This window comes from Ornithorhynchus anatinus, chromosome 12, assembly GCF_004115215.2.
Source record: "Ornithorhynchus anatinus isolate Pmale09 chromosome 12, mOrnAna1.pri.v4, whole genome shotgun sequence".
NCBI lineage: Eukaryota > Metazoa > Chordata > Mammalia > Monotremata > Ornithorhynchidae > Ornithorhynchus > Ornithorhynchus anatinus.
Window position 1 is genome coordinate 60,211,026 of NC_041739.1, and position 18,184 is coordinate 60,229,209.

Consider the following 18,184-nt stretch of genomic DNA (forward strand, 5'->3'; position numbering starts at 1 on the left):
GGTGCTTCCAAGTAGGGACTCTCTGACTCCCCTCCCCACCCCCCCAAACCCAGCAGCCTTCTTCAGTGTGGACAAAAGGGGCCCAAGTGGGGTCCTTTGCCCCTTCTGGAGGCCCCTCCTGCCCACAGGCAAGATTCTTGAAGGCAGCCAATAGGCCCAGAGAATCAGGAGTGCAGGAAGACCCGTGTCCCAGCTGAACCTCGGAGCAAACTGCCCAGCATAGGTATACAGCCCTCTGGGCCAGCCGGTGACTGAGGTCACTGCCCCAGGAGGCAGGTCATCAGTCAGCGGGAGTGATCGGGCACCAAGTGGGTGCAGAATGTTGGGCTGAGCGCTGGAGAGGGGACTGTAGAAAGGATCCCAGCCCCTTTGGAATGTATGGGCTAGTGGGGAAGATGGACACTAAAATCCATGGCAGACAGGAGAAAATCATTCGGACTCAAGTTCTATTCCTTTGAGCCATTGAAAGGTCTTCAAACACCATACTTGGGTCACTGAAATCATAGTTGCGCTTTGGTATTCTGGAGACTGCTTGTCCCAAGACTGGATTATATTTAATTCTTAATGCCATACTGTAAATATCATATAAATATGTTTCCCCTTGGTGGGTCAAAAAACTTGTTTTCTCTCCCAAGCTATCAGGCTCCCTTTTTCCAGGAAATTATTAGTTTCCTGGCAGAACTAATAATAATAATGGCATTTGTTAAGTGCCTACTATGTGCACAGCACTGTAGAAAAATAAGAAAATAATGGTATTTGTTAAGTGCTTATGTGCCAGGCACCTGTATTCATTCAATCGTATTTATTGAGCACTTAGTGTGTGCAGAGCACTGTACTAGGTGCTTGGAATGTACAATTTGGCAACAGATAGAGACAATCTCTGCCCAACAACAGGCTCACAGACTAAAACGGGGAGACAGACAACAAAACAAGTAGTCAGGCGTTGGTACCATCAAGATAAATAGAATCATAAATATATACATATCATTAACAGAGTAATAAATAATATATACAAATATGCACAAGTACTGTGGGGAGGGGAAGGGGGAAGAGCAGAGGGAGGAAATAGGGGGAATGTACTAAGCACTGGGGTAGACCCAAGACAATCAGGTCCCACATACGGCTCACAGGCTCAGTAGGAAGGAAAATAGGTATTGAATTCCCATTTTGCAGCTGAAGGAACTAAAGCACAGAGACATTAAGTGACTTGCCCAAGGTCATACAGCAGATATGAGACAGAGCACGGATTAGAAACCAGGTTTTATGACTCCCAGGCCTGTCGTCTTTCTACTAGGTTACACTGTTTCTCCAAGGAACTCCACCTTGCACCCTGGGCACTCTTGGATGCTTTGCTGAATTTCACTACTGTGAAGCTGTGAAAACCCAGAAACCTACGAGGCTCGGTGCAGTCAGCCGGGAACAGAGCTGGGAAGTGAGGCAGCGTCACACCTCGACCCCCCACCTCGCCATACACACCTGCCCACGTAAGCCCATTTCTTACTATGCTGACGAGGGGATCTTGTCACAGCCAGTACAAGATCCGTGCTGCGGGAAGAGTGCCCCTGCCCCCACCCTCCCGGTCCACCCCTGCCTCATGGCCACAGGTGTAGTGGGACTGCGTGTCGCAGCCCTGCTGAGGGAGCGCACTCTGTCCAGGCCTCAGCAGGAGGGTGGGGCTCTGGACCCTTTTCTCTGTCATAGGGCATAGGGGTCGTGGCCAATCGGATGGGATCCAACACCACACTGTCCCACCCAGGGAGGGGAGAAATCCTCTCTCAGTCAATTAATGGTATTTACTGGGAACTATGTGTGGAGCACTGTACTAAACACTTGGATGAGTTCAGTCTAACAGATGGTAGACCGGTTCCTTGCCCATAACGAGCTGACAGTGTAGAGGGAGGGGCCTCACCATTACAATTGGCCAAGGGGGCAAAGGGGTGAAGAGAGGTTAGGCCCAGAGACCTTTGCCAGAGGCCCCACCCACCCCCACTCCCGAGCCCAGAGTAAGAATCGTTTCCCCACATGGGTCGGCTCTCGACTCTCTTGTCTCCGCTCGGGGCCCGGGCTGCCCACGGGCTGCCTCCCGACTGTGCCTAAAACAACCACCTGAGCTGCTCCTCAAATTCCCTAAGTCCTATCCCTACGACACTTTTACAGCCTCCTAAAAAGTCACCCTAGTGTAGGAGTGACAATTTGGGGGTTTGGCAACCCCGTAGACTGACAGCTTCTCGAGGGCAAGAGCCCACGATGACGACTTCTGTCATAGGAGAAGTGAGCCCAGCACCTCGCCCATCACTCTACTGCCCGAAGAGCTCACCCCATGCTCTGTCCAGGAGGATTTCCGTTTAATTATTCCTTTGGAGCCACTGCGGTTTCACAGTGTCCAGACAAGATCTCACTCTCATTTAGCATTTTGAATCCAAACGGAACTCCGGGTTTTGATGGGTAGGGAGGTGGTGGCCCAGCAAGGCAGGAGAAATTTGGGGAGACCCACTAAGGCTGCATCAATTATGCAACTCCTTCACCATATGTGCTAATACACCAGAGAAAACTGTTACCAACTACGGAGTAGCGGCAGTTTTGTATTTATTATGCTACGGGGAAATTCAAGCCGGATTGAAAGACGCAGAAGGGAAAGAGTCCTTCCAGAGTGAGAGGTTGAGGATGGCAGTCAGAGAGGGAGGAAGGGTAAGCAAAGTATTTTTTACCAAGTGAGAGGGAATGGGGTCGGAGGTGTCGGGGACAGATTCTGAAAGCGGGTGGACGTGCTCAAGAGATGCGAGAAAGGATGTGATGACCTCCTGGTGGTGAGGGAGACTATGGAGAGCTGACAGACACTGGATGTTTTAAATATTTTCAACAAAGGAATTGGCAAGGTCATCAGGGCAAGAGAAGGGGGGGGCGGGGGTGGAGACAAGGTGTTGGGGGTGGTTCAGGAGAGAGTTCTAGGTCTGGAATTGCTGATGAGGGCAATGGGCATGGGAGTTGATGAAGGAGGAGAAGTAGTGTGATTGAGCAGCAAAGGGCCCCTGGGGGAAAAGCAGGGATGGAGCGGGGAGAGGCAGGGGTGTTGAATGATCCTTGCTGGGTCACTGGGGGAGAGTCAGGGATGGAAAGCGAGGTCGGGGTGGGGGGAAGGATGGACGGACAGGACTCAGGAGTGTTGGACGGTTCCCTACCTGACCATGAGGATGAGTGGGTGGGTGGGTGACCAGGAGGGCAACCAGTACAGAGTTAGTCCCTCCAAGTACCCCAGTGTCCCTGTCGGGGACAGAGTCCTGGGCTAGAAAGAGGCAGGATGATATTTCTTGCAGTTCTTTGAGAAAGTGTTCGAGTCATGCCGGGAGCTGAACAGAGTGGGGACGTGAGTTTCTGCACACCGGTAAACGCTCTTCCTGAGAAGCAGCGTGGCTCAGTGGAAAGAGCACGGGCTTTGGAGTCAGGGCTCATGAGTTCGAATCCCACCTCTGCCACTTGTCGGCTGTGTGACTGTGGGCAAGTCACTTAACTTCTCTGTGCCTCAGTTCCCTCATCTGTAAAATGGGGATGAAGACTGTGAGTCCCACGTGGGACAACCTGATTCCCCTATGTCTCCCCCAGCGCTTAGAACAGTGCTCGGCACGTAGTAAGTGCTTAACAAATACCAACATTATTATTATTATTATTATTATAGCCCGGCGGGCTCAGAGCTTAGTCTCAGGCCAGAAGGCTTGGCGCTTGCCGGTGCCGGTGGGCTGCGGGGTCCCGGTGGGCTGCGGGGAACCGGTGGGCTGCGGACCCTTTGCTCCTTTCTCCTTAGCTCCCCCAAGGCGCGCAGAGGCCAGGGCTCTCGGAGGGGGGGAGAAGTCTCCGGGCACATGGCTCAGAGGAAAGAGCCTGGACTTGGGAGTCAGAGGTCGTGGGTTCGAATCCCGGCTCTGCCACTTGTCAGCTGTGTGACTGTGGGCAAGTCACTTCACTTCTCTGTGCCTCAGTTCCCTCATCTGTAAAACGGGGGTGAAGATCGTGAGCCCCACGTGGGACAACCTGATGACCCCGTATCTACCTCAGCGCTTAGCACAGTGCTCTGCACATAGGAAGCGCTTAACAAATACCAACATCTTTTTTTCTTTCTACCTTCTTCGGGCGGGGCCGTCCGCGGTCCTGGCCGGCGGATGGGGCGGTCGCCGGGTCCCCGCATCCCCGGGTCCCGGCGGGGGGCGGCGGCCGGGGCGAGGGGAAACTGAGGCGGTGGAGAATTTAGCTCAACCTCATCGACCCCGCGTGCGGTGGGGCGCGGAAAAGGGAGCCGGGGAAAGGGACGAAAAGAAGGCGGCTGGCGGGAGGGCGCGGGGCTCTTACCGGCTGCGGGGCCCCGGCGGGGCGGGAGCGATGGGCGGGCGGCGGGGCCGGGACCTGCTGCAGGGAAAACATGTCCCCACGGCTGTCGGCTCTCCTTCTTCTCTTCCTCCTCCTCTTCTCCTCTTCCCCGCGCTCCCGGCGCCGCAATTTGTCTGCTGGGCCCGTCCCGGCCCTGCCCCCCGCAGCCCCCCGCAACTCCCCGCCCCTCTCCGCCCCTGCCTGCGGGGATCCGGGGGGGGCGGGCGGATTGGGGCCCAACCGGTCCGGGCCCCGGGGTCCGCACATTCTCACCGCTTCCCGGACCAACTTTCGGCCCCCCACCCTCACCCCTCTGCTCGACGCCGAAAAGTTCCCCCCCCCCCCCCGCATCCAGGACCGGCGACCCGCGCTACAGAGCCGCACCTGCTTCAAGCAGCACCGCCTTTTCCCCATTTAGTCATCATCATCGTAATTATGGTATTTGTTCTAAGCGCTGGGGTAATAATAATGTTGGTATTTGTTAAGCGCTTACTATGTTCTAAGCGCTGGGGGAGATACAGGAGAATCAGGTGGTCCCACGTGAGGCTCACAGTCTTCATCCCCATTTTACAGAGGCACAGAGAAGTGAAGCGACTTGCCCAAAGTCACACAGCTGGCAAACGGCGGAGCTGGGATTAGAACCCATAACTTCTGACTCCCAAGCCCGGGCTCTTTCCACCGAGCCACGGTAGATACAGGATAATCTACGCAGAGAAGCAGTGTGGCACTAAGGAAAGAGCCCGGGCTTGGGAGTCAGAGGTCATGGGTTTGAATCCCAGCTCTGCCACTTGGCAGCTGTGTGACTGTGGGCAAGTCACTTCACTTCTCTGTGCCTCAGTTCCCTCATCTGTAATATGGGGATTAACTGTGAACCTCACGTGGGACAATCTGCATCTACTCCAGTGCTTAGAACAGTGCTCTGCGCATAGTAAGCACTTAAAAAATGTCAACATTTCTTTCTTTCTTTTCTTAATCAGGTTGTCCCACTTGAAACTCACAGTCTAAATCCCAGTTTACAGATGAGGTCACCGAGGCACAGAGAAGTAGAAGCAGCATGGCTCAGTGGAAAGAGCACGGGCTGGAGAGTCAGGGATCATGGGTCCAAATCCCGGCTCCGCCACTTGTCAGCTGACTTTGGGCAAGTCACTTAACTTCTCTGTGCCTCAGTTACCTCATCTATAAAATGGGCAGTAAGACTGTGAGCCCCACATGGGACAACCTGATCACCTTGTATCCTCTCCAGTGCTTAGAACGGTGCTTTGCACATAGTAAGCGCTGAACAAATGCCATCATTATTATTAACCGACTTGCCCAAGCTCAGAGAGCAGACAAGTGTCAGACCCGGGATTAGAACACACATCCTCTGACTCCCAAGCCCGGGTTCTCGCCACTAGGCCAAGCCGCACTTCCTGCGGGAGCACTGTGTGTGGAGCACTGTGTGCAAAGCAGGGCCCGGCTTCCACGGTCCCTCACGGGCGCCGGTGGAAGGGCCTGCCCCGCCCGATGACACCTGCTCGGGAAAGCCCCTTCCTTTAGCAGGCGGCCAGACTGCTCTGCACGCAGTTTGATTAATTAATGATACACCAATTAGTTAACAAATTAATCGGGTGAATGATTGATGGATGGCTTGATTGAGCCGGGCCAGGCCGACAGCTCCGCCGCTGCCCCCCTCTCAGCCCCCTAACGAGGACCACAGGGCCGGAGACTGGAAATGGGAGCGAGGCTCTAGGGCTAATGATGATGATGATGGTATTTGTTAAGGGCTTACTCTGTGCGAAGCACTGTTCTAAGCGCTGGGGTAGATATACGGTTATCAGGTCGTCCCATGTGGGGCTCACAGTCTAAATCCCCATTTTACAGATGAGGGAACTGAGGCACAGAGAAGTGAAGTGACTTGCCCGAAGTCACACAGCTGATAAGCGGTGGAGCCGGGATTACAACCCACGACCTCTGACTCCCAAGCCCGGGCTCTTTCCAAGCCACACTGCTTCATAATGATAATAACAATAATAATGATACTATTCCAGCGCTCGCTCTGTGCCAAGTGCTGGAATAGATATAAGAAAATCAGCTCCCCTCTAAAATCCATATGTTTGTTTTTTGGGCAGTCCATGGTATGGTGGCAAGAGCATGGGCTTGGGAGCAGAGGAGGTGGGTTCTAATTTTGCCTCTGCCACTTGTCTGCTGTGTGACCCTGGGCAAGTCGATTCACTTCTCTGTGCCTCAGTTACCTTATCTGGAAAATGGGGATTAAGACTGTGAGACAACCTGATTATTTCATAGTCACCCCAGTGCTTAGAACAGTGCTTGGCACATAGTAAGTGCTTAATGAACACTATTATTATTATTATTATTTGCAAAAGCCTTCTCCAACACCTCAAACAAATCAGTGCTCTTTCTACCCTGTTTTTTCCACCGTCCAGCTTTCGGATCCAGGCAATGTCACTGGAAATACCATAGAATTGTCAATTTGTATTTTGGTGGCAATCGTCACATCAGCACATTTCATGACTCTTTCCAGGCTCCTCATAGCAAGTCTTTCTAACATTAGTCTTTGGTGTATTTCTTGACTACTAGGTCCTTACTGTTGTTCCCAGGAGAGGAAAAAATGTCAACTATTTGAATCTGCTCTCCACCATTACATATGTGTTCAAACTTTCAGTTGTCATAATCTTTGTTTTCATGACATTCAAACGTAGGCCCATCTTTTTGCTCTGTCCTTAACTTCCAAAGTGGTCTTTGGAAGGCCAAATGACTAGACTTAACATATTTTGGAAACATAATCAGGAGGACTAATGTTCTGGAGAAGACGCTAATGCTAGTAGAAGTCCAGGGAAAACGTGGAATGGGCAGACCGGCAGCTAGATGGACAGAGACCATAACAACGATAACAAAAGAACCGTTAGAAAGGTTATGGATTATGGCAGAAGGCAGGACGATCTGGAGAAAGTACATCCATAGAGTCGCTATGAATCGGAAACGACTCGTCACTTGATAATAAATAAATGTCAGCTCCCGAGCTGTTCCCTTTTGGCAGGGAGGAGGGGTGGCACCACACTTGAGGAGAGGGGCCTCTCCCTTTCCTTCCCCTCCCCGCTGAGGGTCCCGAGGGTTGAGGCTACTGGGGCAGCCTCGGCAGGACCTTGGGGATCGGGAGGGGGTGGCTGGAGTCACACTTTTACTAACGGAGGCTAGTAACGACTAACCGCCTGACCTGATGGCTTAGGTCCACCACGGGCCCTTACTTTTCACACTGCTTTGAGGAGGGAGGGGGAGGGCGCAGAGGCGAGGGCGGAGAATTGAGCCAGGAACGCAGCGCTGGTCACTTTGGCAAAATTACCAAAGAGAATGGGGAATGCTTTTGTGGCTGGGCCATTTCTTTGGACCACCAGAATTCAATAAACTCAACCCCCAGAATGCTGGGGTAAGTGGGTGCTGGCTCCCCCAACCTCGCTGGGCTCCCCCTGGTTGTGGGGCATCTGCATGTGCCCGGTGACAGGGCCTGCCAACACATCTGGGTCTTACTTGTAAGACAATGAACCTTTCTGATGTGGGAAGCCAGAAGGAGAATCATGAAGGAATTCTCAGAAAAAGACGCAGAGAGGCTTCAGAGACATCCTGCGGCCCGCCATCCGCGAAAGAACAGCGGGACATTCTCACCCAGGGCCCCGACTGACCCCGGGACCCAGTTCACTCCCGGCTGGCCGCCAGATCCCTCCATGTTCCTGCTGGCCCAGCCTGGCTGGCTGCCCCAGCATCCTGATGCATTGCCAAAGGTTTGGGGGTGCCAGCCCGAGGTTTGCAAGCACACCAGGAGAGAGCCCCTGCGGACCGAGGGTTGGGAAAAACAATATGAAACACCGGAAAGCAAAGCCTGAGAATCAAGTCAGAAATCTTCCGCCCAGCAGGCTGAGGCTTCCATCTACGTCTACTTCAAGAACAAAGAGGGCATGCACCGGTCACGGCAGACACGGAGCACTGTTCAAAGCGACAGTCCATAAGGGCAAATCTGCAGTAGCCCTGCCTCCGACACCGACCTGTGGCTGAGGTGGGGCTCATGTGAGAACCTGGTGCGGGGCCGGTGATCTCTATCTGTGCTCGCTGCGCAGCTCCACCTTGACCTGGTCTGATGGTAGAATTGAAATCTCTGCCTGGAGGGCGAGGGGGAGGAGGGGGAAGGCCCAATGACCCAGACTCCTGAACCTCAAAAGCGTATAGCCAGAGATGGAGCATGCAGGTCGTTTACAGGGAATCTGTGGAACAAAGGTCAAGGATGCATCCATTCAGGGTGGGGATCGAGTAACAGTAGGGCCCATGCAGACCTACTTGGGCAGAAGGGATTCACAGTGGGGAGTTCTGGGGGCTCACAAATCCTGCCAGAGGCCCAGCAAGGCCCAGCTCCAGCCTGGCTTTCCAACTTTGATGAATGGCTGGACCTTAAGTGCCAATGACCCCCTCCCCTCTGCCCAACATGCGCACACATGTGTCCATGCTCACAATCCCCCCAGCACCAACTAGTCTGGGCTGCTCCCACCCTGAATCACAGCTCCAATTCCATCATCGTGGGGGCTGGGCCTGGGATCCCCTACCAAAACCCAGTTCTGCTCCTGCACTTTTGGATGTCAATGAGGAAGGTAATCATTTGGCTCCTCTGAGCATTTGTCTGGAGAAAGAAATCCCTTCTTCACTTGGTTCCTCCACTATATTCTGCTTCAAAGGAACTTTAAGAAAAATTATAGTCATTTTGTCAAAAGCACACTTGCCCCTACATCTGCTACAGAATCTGCAAACAGATGGTGCCGACACTAAATACCCAGATCGGCGCCCACATTTTCAAACCTTTTCATTTCCTCTTTAAAGTGTCATCTACAGACTGTCCTCTTTAAATTCCAAAGGGAATTATGGTATAGCTTACAAATGTTCAGTGGAAGAAATCACCCAGCTCAGGACATTTTGGAGAAAGAATGTTAACAGAGGCTTGTCCTCCGAGGAGAGCACCACTGCGTAGGAGAAATGTGTTTGGCAAAAGGCAGCTCAACTATCCGTAACTACCCGTGTCAGACTTCCCGCGCCTTGCCTGCCATCCCCCATCTCTACCCTCCCCACCCGTATCCCCAACAGCCCTCTAATTTCCACACCCGCCTTCACCCCACGACAGAAGGACCGCAACCGAGACTTGTCTGTTGCTGGCAATGAGAGAAGGCCCACGTCACTAAGAATCTCCAAGACACCTTGTGCTGCTTCGTAATAAAGAGGGGTTTTATTAAATTTAGAGTTTTACACATTAGTATTGTTCCCTAGCTTTTTTATGTCTGCATCTTCCCAATGCAGATCTGAGAATGAAAATCTTTGGATACTTAAAAGGTGCACACCTCCAAGTGAAATAAAGAGCGACAGCACGGAGAGGGTGGCCACTGTCTCACCCACCCTGCAGTGTTCCAGAGCGGCATTCCAGTTGTTTGCTTTATACCGCTTGTAGAAGAGCCATGAGAATTCCAAAATTTGAAGGCACCTTGAGAGCGTCCTCTTAAGTTTCACCACCAAACCGACTTTCACAGCGGTTCTGTTTCAAAGAGACAGTCCCCCACGGAGTAGGAAGCCTAACACATTTGTTGAAAACAATAAACGGACAGCTTGTTGGAAAAAAAAAAAAAGAACTTTCCTTCCAAAGCTCCAACACTTTAGCAAAGCATTTCTGGGAAGGGGAATCGCAAAATGCAGCTAAGAAGCCCCCGGAGAGAACCTATAGTGTCGATAGGCCATTTCCGGAAGCCACAACTTAAGGATGGTGCTCATCTTCGTGTCTGATTGGAAAGGGCGGGCAATGCGGTTACCTGCTCAGAGGAGAAGCTGTCTTCTCAGGAGCAGCAAGGCTGCCCAGACACAGCGCTTCTCCCACAGACTCTGCGTGCTCCAGTCTGACCCGAAACGTCACACCACTGAGAAGTGAGATGACCGTGCAGGGAATCCCTGGGCAAGCGTGCCCGACACTGCAGTCCGATGCCCACTCTGGACCACCAAGCCCAGCCGGACGTACTCCCCCCTCCAACTTCGATCTGTGAAAGGACAATAAGGGGCCCCACCGCACAGCCGGCCTTTTCTGAGCCCAGCACGATGACCGGACCCTTGTCAGAGCCCTCCTTGGGTCAAGTACCACGCCAGCATAGCCGCCGCCACACCGCAAACGGGCACAAGAAGGAACTTTCTATATCTTTGCCATGCCGACGGCTCAGCTTCCACCTCATCTCTTTTCTTGGGCTTCTTTCTCCGGCCTCTCAGTCGATTTTCGAAAGCCTCGAGTTCAGCCTAAGTCATAAAAAAGGTAGATGTCACGTTTGGCGTCTGTCTTAGAGAGCGGCTAGTTTAGAAAAAAAACTAAGTTGGTTTGGAAAGCGCTTTCACTTTATGAGGAGAAGGTGGCTCAGTGGGGAGAGCTCTGTCTGGGCAGGAGGGTGGCGGGGGAGGGGGGTAACGATATGGGAGGATGAATACTCCCAATTCCGGGGGCCTAGGTGAACCCACAAAGCAGAGCTGAGGGAAAGATGAGTGGTCACCGAAGGGAACTGTTAAGTTCCTGTTTGGGAATGGGGTCCTCTCTCTCCCCTCCCAAGGCCCTCCGAGTTAGTCCAGACTGGGTCCCGAGCCCTTCCTCTCAGGTAGGGGTAGCACCCGAGAAGTGGGCCAAGAGTTCCTGAGCTCTGGACCCCTCCAGGGTCTCCTGGAGAGTGGTGGCTGGGCCTTCCCGACTTGCCTGGGGCCCCAGCACTGAAGGATCCCACCTCTCCCTGCCATGGGACAGACTGGAACAGACACCCAAGAGTTTGGGAACGAGAAAAGCCCGCTAACTGGCCGGTTCAGGTGTGCTTCCCTCTGACTGGCGGGAACCCTCGGGGGAAGGTTCTTCCCCGAGCCTTAGGACATCCATCAGCCTCATCGACCCACAGTGCGACACAGCCTTCTGGGGCAGTACTTTGGAAAAGTGGGGGACCAGGTTCTGGAGCGCTGTACGCTGGGGACCTCTGTGGCTCAGAGCAACCTCCTCGGCACAGCCCGACTCCCGGGGAGCACCGGAGCCCGAATAGCTGTCTGCATGCCGGGCCGGGGAGGCCACAGCAGTCTGGTCCCAAGGCCCGTGGTTGGGGACCCCAAGACTCTTCCCTGTTGATCTCTGCCACCCTCCATCCTGGATTCTTCAAGTTTTTAAACACCAGTGGTGCCTGAAATTTCCACGTTTGCCCACCGCCGACACCTAGCTCGGAGCCCAAGGCAGACGGGGCAGGCATCCCATTGGATGCTCTCGGGCCGTCCGACCACAGCACCCGGCACCCGCAAAGACATCGTCACGAACCAGCTGTATCTCAAAACTACCGTCGACAATCGATTGAGTCTGTTTTCGCTACCTGCTGTCGCCGCTTCGCCTCTTCGCCAGCTGCCTTGGCTTCCGCTTCCTTTATCTGTTCAGACATTGGCAAATGCATAAGTGGAGTGAGCTGCCGCTTCCTTTCCCACAAAGCTGACCGGCAGCCCAACTCCTCCTCAAGGAGTCCCCGGAAACAGCGAGATTTCAAGAACAGAGCCCAGGGAAGGATTTAAAGGGTCAAAAGGACCCAAGAATTTCCCTTAGCGGACTGGAGTTTTGACCCTCAAACTACCTCGCTCGGCGGGAAACACCATATACAGCCAGCAATCCCGGAGCGCGGGGAATATTCCAGACAAATCCAGCGGTAGAGTTGGCTTCTCCCAAAAGCACGAGCATCCCACCCTCCCCAGACGGACATGTTGTTGGGCGAACAATCCCCACTTCCCGTGGGGGTGGGGAGGCCGGGTCTGGTGGGGGGGCGATCATCAGCTGCGGGACTCTGCAGGCTGGGAGCTGGGCTGGACACCTCCCATGTAAGTGCCACCGAGGGAAGAAGGCATGGGGGGGTCCCCCACAGTCTTGGCCCCAAGCTTTCGGTGCTCTCAGGCCAGTACGCCAGAGTTGATCCGGCTGCCCTCAAGCCTGCCTGGACGAGAGAAGTTCCTCCTATCTGGGTCCCTCCTTGCCCACGCGGAACCCCCAAGTGGTAGAGACGAACCTCGGACGCCTTCCGCTTCGCTTCCCTGCACAGCGCGTCGCAATCCAAGGAGACTTGCCCCTCACGGGCCTTGGAGCACGGCAGTTCCTGTGATCAACAGATGTGGTCCTGCAGCGTTCTCCCCAACCAGCTCTACCACCCCTGTGGCTACCATGGCGAGGCTCCCCACAGCCACCTGCCCCTTGGGACAGCTCCAGGAGCGTCCAGCTCTGCCAGGAGCAAGTCACGCCCCAGCCCCACCGGCGCCACTCCCGCAGCGACCATTTTGCCCAAACTCCGAAAACCTGCTACACGCGCCCCGAGGCCTTGGCCCGGCCTAAGTCGGTTCCATCTCTACTCCTGCCCTCCCCCAGGAGGGGAGCCTGCTCCCAGGATGGGGGGGGTGACCCCAAACTGCCCACACGCCCAGGTGACAGAGGCCAGCACAGCTCCGAGTCAGGCCCGGAGGACCCTCAGGGTCCTGCCACCCTCGAGAAGACATGGAGCTTACGATTTTGAGGGGGGAACAGAGATGCAAACAGATGAATGGGCAAGGAGAGGCATAAGGCCAGAATAAGGGAATAGCCGCTGGATAAGCAGAGTGGCACAAAGTGTTCAAAGGTGCTGGCCTGAGTCTTGAAGAGGATGGGGGTGAGGAAGGCCAGGAAGCAACAGCCAAGAGGGGGAGGGCAGGACCCAAGGGCAAACCAGGAGGCGAGTGAGACCATAAGGAATGCAAAGACAAAGAGAAGAGCAGTAGAGGAACGAGAAACCTGAGAACCAGGTTTGCCAGCCTCCGTGAGGCCATCACTCATACTTCCTCTCTGAGAAAACGAGGCTCTTTTGCAGGTGAAAAGGAGGTGTCGGGGAAGGGGGGCAGGGCAGCTACGGAGGAAAGGGAGAAGAACCTGGAATCTACCTTCTTGAGCCTCTTGCATGGGCATCGGAGTTTCACCTTCTGATTGCAATTGGGAGTACAGTCACCCGGGTGGCAGATCTCTTTGCAGCGATGTCCGCATGGCAACTAGCAGCAGAACAGACACATGCTTGAGGTGTTTCCAAGCAGCCCCCCTGGGGGTTTGGGGGCCGGGATGGGTGGGGGGGAGTATCACTCTCCGTGGAGACACACAGCAGCTCTGAGAGAGGTCCCTCAAATACCTGACCTGGATTCTGAGCACACCTCCGAGTCTGGGAACCCCTCCCCGCTTCCCCCAACTTGATGCTATTACAGGGCTAGTGATTAGGCGCTTCCTAGGTGCCAAGCACTGTCTTGAGCCCTGGGGTGGATCCAGGCTAATCCAACTGGGCCCAGGGCCTAGGAGTGCAGGAGAGGAGGAACCCTACGGGCAGGCCAGAGAGGTCATGTGACTGTAGGGAGGATAGTAGGGGGAAGAGGGAGAGGGAGATGTGAGCTGCGGTACAGTAGGAGAGAAGGGCGGTCAGGTAAGAGGGAGGCAGCAGACAGCTCAGGGAAAGCCTCCAAACCAAAGGTCAGGAGGCTTTTGCTTCACCCAAAGAAATGGGTAGCCCCCGGAGGCAGAGTGGCCGGAAGTTACCAAAGGAAAACAATTTTTTAAAAGTTTTCAAGTAAGCTCTGGCTTCTAGGAGGAAGATGTTGCCCACTCAACAAAGGTCAGAGCCCTCTTACCCGCTGCAGATTAGCCCCCCGTGGGTGCAGAGCAGTACCGAGGCCAGAACAAAGGCATCGTCTGCGGCCAACCGCATCCAGGCTGGGCCCAGGCCAGATGCGAACACAGAAGGACGGATGCAGAAGTGGTTGAACTTCGCTAGGGTGGGAAACTGGGAGGGACTAGGGTTCTTGGCACTCCACCCCTCAGCTGGCGGCATTGAGGAGCCCACCTTCTCCCGCTCTGGGGCAGCCGGCCATTGGCGTGGGGCCCGAGGAAGGTGGCTTGCTCCGCCCCCGTTCGAGGGGAGGTCTCTGTGGGTTGGCCATGCCCACTGGGAGTCCCAGCAGCCCATGGTGGGGCAGCAAGACTCTGTGGTCCTGGAATGGGGGGCACTCAGAGAGGCAGCATGGCCTAGTGAAAAGAGCACGGGCCCGAGAATCAGAGGACCTGGGTTCTAATCCTGGCTCTGACACTTGTCTGCTGTGTGACCTACGGTACTTCACTTAACTTTTCCGTGCCTCAGTTTCTTCAACTGTGAAATGGAGATTCAACATCTGTTCTCCCTCTGAATTCAACCTGTGAACTCCAGCTCAGGGACTGCGGGGCAGGAAGTGTGTTCAACCTATCTAATCTCTATCTACCCCAGTGCTTGACATAGTAAGTGCTTAACAAATACAAGAAAATAACTTTCCCAGTGCATCCCCTGGTGCTGGAGGGGCAAGGCCCACTGCTGGCTAGATGCAGAGAGGAACCAGCTGAGGGCGCAGACCCGAGCAGAGGAGAAGGGAGGAAGGCCATGGCCCGCGTGGACCACCCCTACCCAGAGCTCACCTCTTTGGGGCACTGATTCTGGCAGCAGCCAAGGACGGCCTTCTCTTTTTCACTGGTGGAAGTTAATTTTCTGAAAACCACAGAATGGTGGGGAGAGAGAAAGAGGAAGAGAGGGAGAGATTTGCAGAGACATGCTAACAGGCATCCGTGGGTGGCTGAACCAGTGCCCAGACAGTAACCCAGGTTCTGAACGTCACCCCAATTAATAAATCCCCATGGTGGCCAGGCCGTAGAAGGTCCGGGAGAGCAGGAGACGTGTCCCCAACCTCCCCCCACTGCCTGAGAAGGTCCCCCAGCTCCCAGGGGCCTCTAGTCCTCCCCAACAAATAGTCCTCCTCCAGCCCCAATTCAACTCAATCAGAACAAGCAGCGGGCAGGGGGCTGGGGGCAGGGGACTGGGGGAAGTGGGGAGACAAGAGCTGAGAACCACCACCCGACATTCTGCTTTCAATGGAAGCAAAAGGCCACAGTGCCAGTCGACATTCATCCGTTAGCTATTGCTCGATAGGATTCCGGTCACTCATGCTTATGTTTAAGATGGGAAGACGGGATAAAATGGCAATAGGACTTGTGCTTCAGAAGTGATTTTTCTCCATCTACCCCAGAGTGGCTATGATGGGTTTGGGCCGTTGTTGTTTAGGGGGCAGGGGACACCACGTGAGCGCTTTACCCCTTCCCTCATCAAGAGAAAGCAAATGGTACTTTAGGGGGCCTAGTCTGTGCTCCAAAGAACCCACTGGCATGCGCCCAGGTTGCCGGGGAGGAAAGCCCACAGCACTGTGGCCGCAGGTACGGTGACCTGACCTATAGCAGCCGCTGGGTTCCAGCCACAGAGGCAAGGAGCTCCCTTGATGTACTCACACACAGGCCACGTAGAGGCTGGAGATCTTGCAGTGGCATTTGATCCTAAGCATCTGCCCACAGGGAGGACAGGCTCCCGGGTGGCAAGGCAAGACGCACGGGTGAGGGCAGCCTGCCGGACGTGATTTTGAACACGCCTCTTCACACTGGAGACACTCGGGTTGGGCCTGGAGATAGGAGAATGGAGAACAACAAGGGATGTCAGTCTGAGGGAGAGGTTGAGGTTCAGAAGTCGGGGTCCCAGCACCAGTTGAGGTCCCATTTGGGGTCCAGTTGAGGAAGATCAGAGATCTGGCAATGGGATTCTGCTAAAAAGCCAACTCTTTTCTCCAGTTCCATGAGTTGGACACACTGTGGGGTCCGTCTCCCCCATTAGAGCGTAAGCTCCTCCAAAGCAGGGAACGGTGTCTCAGGCTTTTATTGTAGTCTCCCAAGGGTTCAGAACAGATCACTGCGTGCACTAAATACCAGTACTCCAAACTACTTCTGCCGCTCAACAACCACCAAAACTGACAGTCAGAAGGGTAGTCAGGGCTGCCCCAAAGATTCCCACCCACAAGCTTCTCAGTGGATTTTAACGGAGATCCTCTCTTAAAGGCAAGAGGTTTCACTGTTGTGGAGAGGTCTCAGAAGTCTCCAGGGGTCTCTGTTCTGTCCAAAGACCCCCATGGGAGGGGCAGGAGGCCTTGGGCAGCGGATGGAATCTCAGGGCAAATGATCCCCCAACACGCCGCTGCCAATGGCTCCCACCCCTTCCGATTTCCAGACCGTGCTACATTCTGCAACACACACCAGATTCTCCAAAGTAACGGAAATCCTGGGAACGGCTCCTCGCCGGGCTCTGCCAAGCACAACACAAGTGGAAGAATAGCCAGAAGGCAGAGAGGAGCAGAAAGGCGCAGAAGGCGGAGCCTGGCAACTTGTTGCACCTAGCACTGATGCCCTGGTCTCTAACCGGCCCGTGATCACAATCAGGGAAGAAACATGCTCAGCCCAGTTGAAAGACTTATCTATCTGCAGGACAGCAAGAAAACATGCACTTTCTATGAGAGTTGAGAGCCCAGGATCCTGGAGCTCCGGGGGATACACTTGCAGGTAAAATCTTTGGGCTTCTGCTCTGAAGGAGATAGAAATGGGCCTGGGGCCATTTAACCTCATAAACCTTGACTGACAGCATCCCCGGGGCCCAGGACCCTAGCACCAAGGAAGGACAGGTTCCCCTGAAGACAGAGCGATTCTGTTTTCAGTCCTGGCCAGGAGCAGGTGGACAAATCACACCCCGACCACGGGCCACCGATCCCATGGTTTATGTGCTTGAGAGGCCTGGACCAACGTCCTCTATCAGAGCCTTATGGGAGGAGGTTCCCCAGCCTCTCGCTGCCCCACGCTGAACCATTTGCCCCACTCTCTCCCCGGGACCGGGCCTGGAACGGATCCCTTGAGGGCCCCGTGAATCACCCAGTCTCACCCCCACTGCAGCTCACTGACCGCTGCAGCAACAAGGGGGACCACCTTGCCTAGCCCCCACCTTCACTTAGTGCCCCAGGGATGGAAAAAGGAAGGGCCCGGCCAGGTAATGACAGAAAAAAAAGAGGCGGGAGGTGGCAGGACCTGCTGGTGGGGAATGAGAACCCGCCTCCCCTTCCCTCAGGCACCTGCCTTGGAGATCCTGTCTGGAATCAGGGAGCCAGGCAGCGTTCTGCTGGGAAGGAAGCCGGGGCTCAGGAGGTCAGTTCAGTCAGCTGCAGCAGCTCTGGCCGCATAACAACCAGGCCCCAACACTGGCCCGAGTCCTGCCCAAAAGAACCTAGCCACATCCTCCAGGGATGGACTTCTGGCCTGTTCAGCTCTGAGGGCCTTGGGAGCAGGACGGTTGGCGGTGAAGGAGCGCTGGAAAGGGATGGGTCCACACTAGCCATCGGGTAGGGGGGGAATTGGGTGCATCACTCTGGCACAAGCTTTTGGAACATTTAGGGGATCTCCAAAGTTGACTATCTGGAAGTGATTCCACGTGAAGGGTCAGCAGACACAGTTTGAGAGGTTTCCCCACTTTCTACGGTCTTGTTGGGAAATCCTTTGCAGATGGGTATGAAATGAGAAGCAGCACAGCCTAGTGGAGAGAGTCTGGGACTGGGAGTCAGAGGACCTGGGTTCCAGCCTCAGCTCCACACTGGCCTGCTGGACAACCTGGGACAAGTCCCTTCACTTCTCTGGGCCTCAGTTTCCTCAGTTGTAAAATGGGAATCCAAAACCTGTGAGCCCATTGTGGGACAGGGACTTGGTCCAACCTGACTGTGTTCATTACAGTGTTGGGCACATAGTAAACACTTTGTAAATTCCAGAATTATGTTTACAAAATGAATTCCCGAGGAACAGTGGGCCCGTCAGGGAGTGCTCACAGAGCCCTGCGGGCCAACGGCCTATGTAGCAACCCCCAGAACTCCC

General features: G+C 54.6%; 2 protein-coding genes across 3 annotated transcripts in view; both read right to left on the reverse strand.

Moving 5' to 3' along the window:
- The window catches only part of CORIN (corin, serine peptidase), a 30,357-nt gene extending 25,879 nt beyond the window's left edge, over positions 1-4,478 (reverse strand). For both annotated transcript variants that reach the window (XM_029076582.1, XM_029076580.1), the window contains exon 1: positions 4,342-4,478. In XM_029076582.1, coding sequence (XP_028932415.1) covers positions 4,342-4,413 — 72 coding nt within the window. In that variant the 5' untranslated portion in view covers positions 4,414-4,478. The remainder of the gene's footprint in view (positions 1-4,341) is intronic.
- A 5,116-nt stretch (positions 4,479-9,594) lies between these two features.
- The window catches only part of NFXL1 (nuclear transcription factor, X-box binding like 1), a 28,647-nt gene continuing 20,057 nt past the window's right edge, over positions 9,595-18,184 (reverse strand). Inside the window, exons 17-22 of the mRNA XM_029076805.1 lie at positions 15,740-15,906; positions 14,879-14,948; positions 13,336-13,440; positions 12,438-12,524; positions 11,760-11,813; positions 9,595-10,665 (exon numbers count right to left, since the gene is read on the reverse strand). Of these exons, the coding sequence (XP_028932638.1) occupies positions 10,489-10,665; positions 11,760-11,813; positions 12,438-12,524; positions 13,336-13,440; positions 14,879-14,948; positions 15,740-15,906 (660 nt within the window). The 3' untranslated portion in view covers positions 9,595-10,488. The remainder of the gene's footprint in view (positions 10,666-11,759; positions 11,814-12,437; positions 12,525-13,335; positions 13,441-14,878; positions 14,949-15,739; positions 15,907-18,184) is intronic.